Genomic DNA, 1814 nt, shown 5'->3' on the forward strand with positions numbered 1-1814 from the left:
TATATATATATATATATATATTGAAGAAATCGACTTCAAAAGATTATATTTCCATGGTGTGAAGTACGGTTCCCTGCTAGTTTCATATATATATAAGCATCTTTTTATTATACAAACATGTATATGCATAACTGCAAATTCTTATTTTACATCACTTGCACACATTTTATTGTGCTGACTCGTTTATTTATTCAAGGTATCATTAATGTTATATTGATGTAAATGTGTGGGCTCTGCATGGTAATTACAATACAGTGTTAGTTTTAGCATCAAGAAAGTGTAAAGCACTGTTAATATACACTTTCTTAAATCTGGTCTTCATTTTCAGCTGAAAAGAATTAAAGTGTCTGAAAGTAAACAATCAACACAGAGAATCTCTTATGTCTGATTTAAAAAGATTAAATTATAAAAAGAAGCTGTGAGTTTCTCATTTCCATCAGCTCTCATTACATCATAATGTTGGGCAGCAGGGTCACATTTCTTGCTCAGTATGCATCTCATTACCAAACAAAAGTGAATAGGTATTGAAGAAATCGACTTTTCTTAATCAGATTATATTTCCTTATCATGGTGTGAAGTGCTGTTCCCTGCCAGTATCATTTTACGAAATTGATGGTGTTATGTTAACAGTAGGTCAATTGGACTCTGATCATGTCACATAATGGATAACTAGCCTTTGTTTAACCCACTTCTTTACAGTCGTTATAATCTGTTTATTCTGATTACAAGTAAATTATAAAGGTCATAACACATCAAGTAATTCTTTCACACAGACTTTTCTATCATTTATGAATCATACAATTATGCATGGGTAGCTACTACATTTAATGTTATAATCTTAGTCATAACGGAAAATCAACATCGTCAGCTTTCTATGTTTAGATCGCGTCTGGGATTTTTGAAGAGTCGTTTTCTTGTTTGTTTCACAAGAAAATAAGAAATCTTGTGCTCGTCACCAACTCATAAATTGCTTTTACCGTGTATGAAATTTCATACGTGCATGAGGACAGATGATCCAGCAGCGTACTGAACTCTACGTGTGATTATGTTTCTAGTGAGGTTTTGCAATATTAAGGAAGATGATAAACAAAGCCACGTGTTGGAGAACGTGGTCCAAAGGGGGCGGGACCACGAACATTTCCGGCTTCTCCTCCTGACAATATAAATACAGCTGCGCACTTTTATCATCAGGAACGCGTTCACAACATGATATAATATAGCAGTCAACACGCGAGAAAATCACTTTAACAGCTTCTCAAGTTTAACACTATCAAGGTTTCTTTCGTTTTCACTGGTTTTCACATCTTGACAATGCCGTTTTTTGGACAAGACTGGCGGTCTCCTGGTCAAAGCTGGGTGAAAACCGAGGACGGCTGGAAAAAAACGACGAAAGATGAGAACGAGACGAATAACAGTGTTTCAGAACGGAAGAGGTAGTGTTTAATGATTCAGCATATGCATTTTAAGTGTTTGACCTGAAATTTTTCCGTTGTCCACCGCTAAAAGCATCACATCAAACAAATGGCGTAGTTTGCTGCAGACGCAAGATCTGCGTCAATTTGATAAACAAAAGCGTTTAAACATATTGACAGCAGATTCACGTTACAGTCAGAAAGTCAGAAAGCTGTTTCATGGCTGAAGATTATTATTATTGTTATTATATATTTTAGTTTGTTTTATAGGTATTTTTATATTAATATTTTAAAATGTATATATTAAAATATGCGTCTGTGTAAGTATATATATACATTTGCGTATATATATATATATATATATATATATATATATATATATATATATATATATATTATAAA

At 33.1% G+C, this 1814-nt stretch overlaps 1 protein-coding gene across 2 annotated transcripts in view; it reads left to right on the top strand.

The window, feature by feature from the left end:
* The first annotated feature begins 1152 nt into the window (after positions 1–1152).
* Positions 1153–1814, top strand: part of LOC107723524 (F-box only protein 32-like) — an 8811-nt gene continuing 8149 nt past the window's right edge. For both annotated transcript variants that reach the window (XM_016532193.1, XM_016532194.1), the window contains exon 1: positions 1153–1433. In XM_016532193.1, coding sequence (XP_016387679.1) covers positions 1312–1433 — 122 coding nt within the window. In that variant the 5' untranslated portion in view covers positions 1153–1311. The remainder of the gene's footprint in view (positions 1434–1814) is intronic.

The sequence above is a fragment of the Sinocyclocheilus rhinocerous genome, unplaced genomic scaffold, assembly GCF_001515625.1.
Source record: "Sinocyclocheilus rhinocerous isolate Xijiao unplaced genomic scaffold, SAMN03320098_v1.1 scaffold241, whole genome shotgun sequence".
NCBI classification, from domain to species: Eukaryota; Metazoa; Chordata; class Actinopteri; order Cypriniformes; family Cyprinidae; genus Sinocyclocheilus; species Sinocyclocheilus rhinocerous.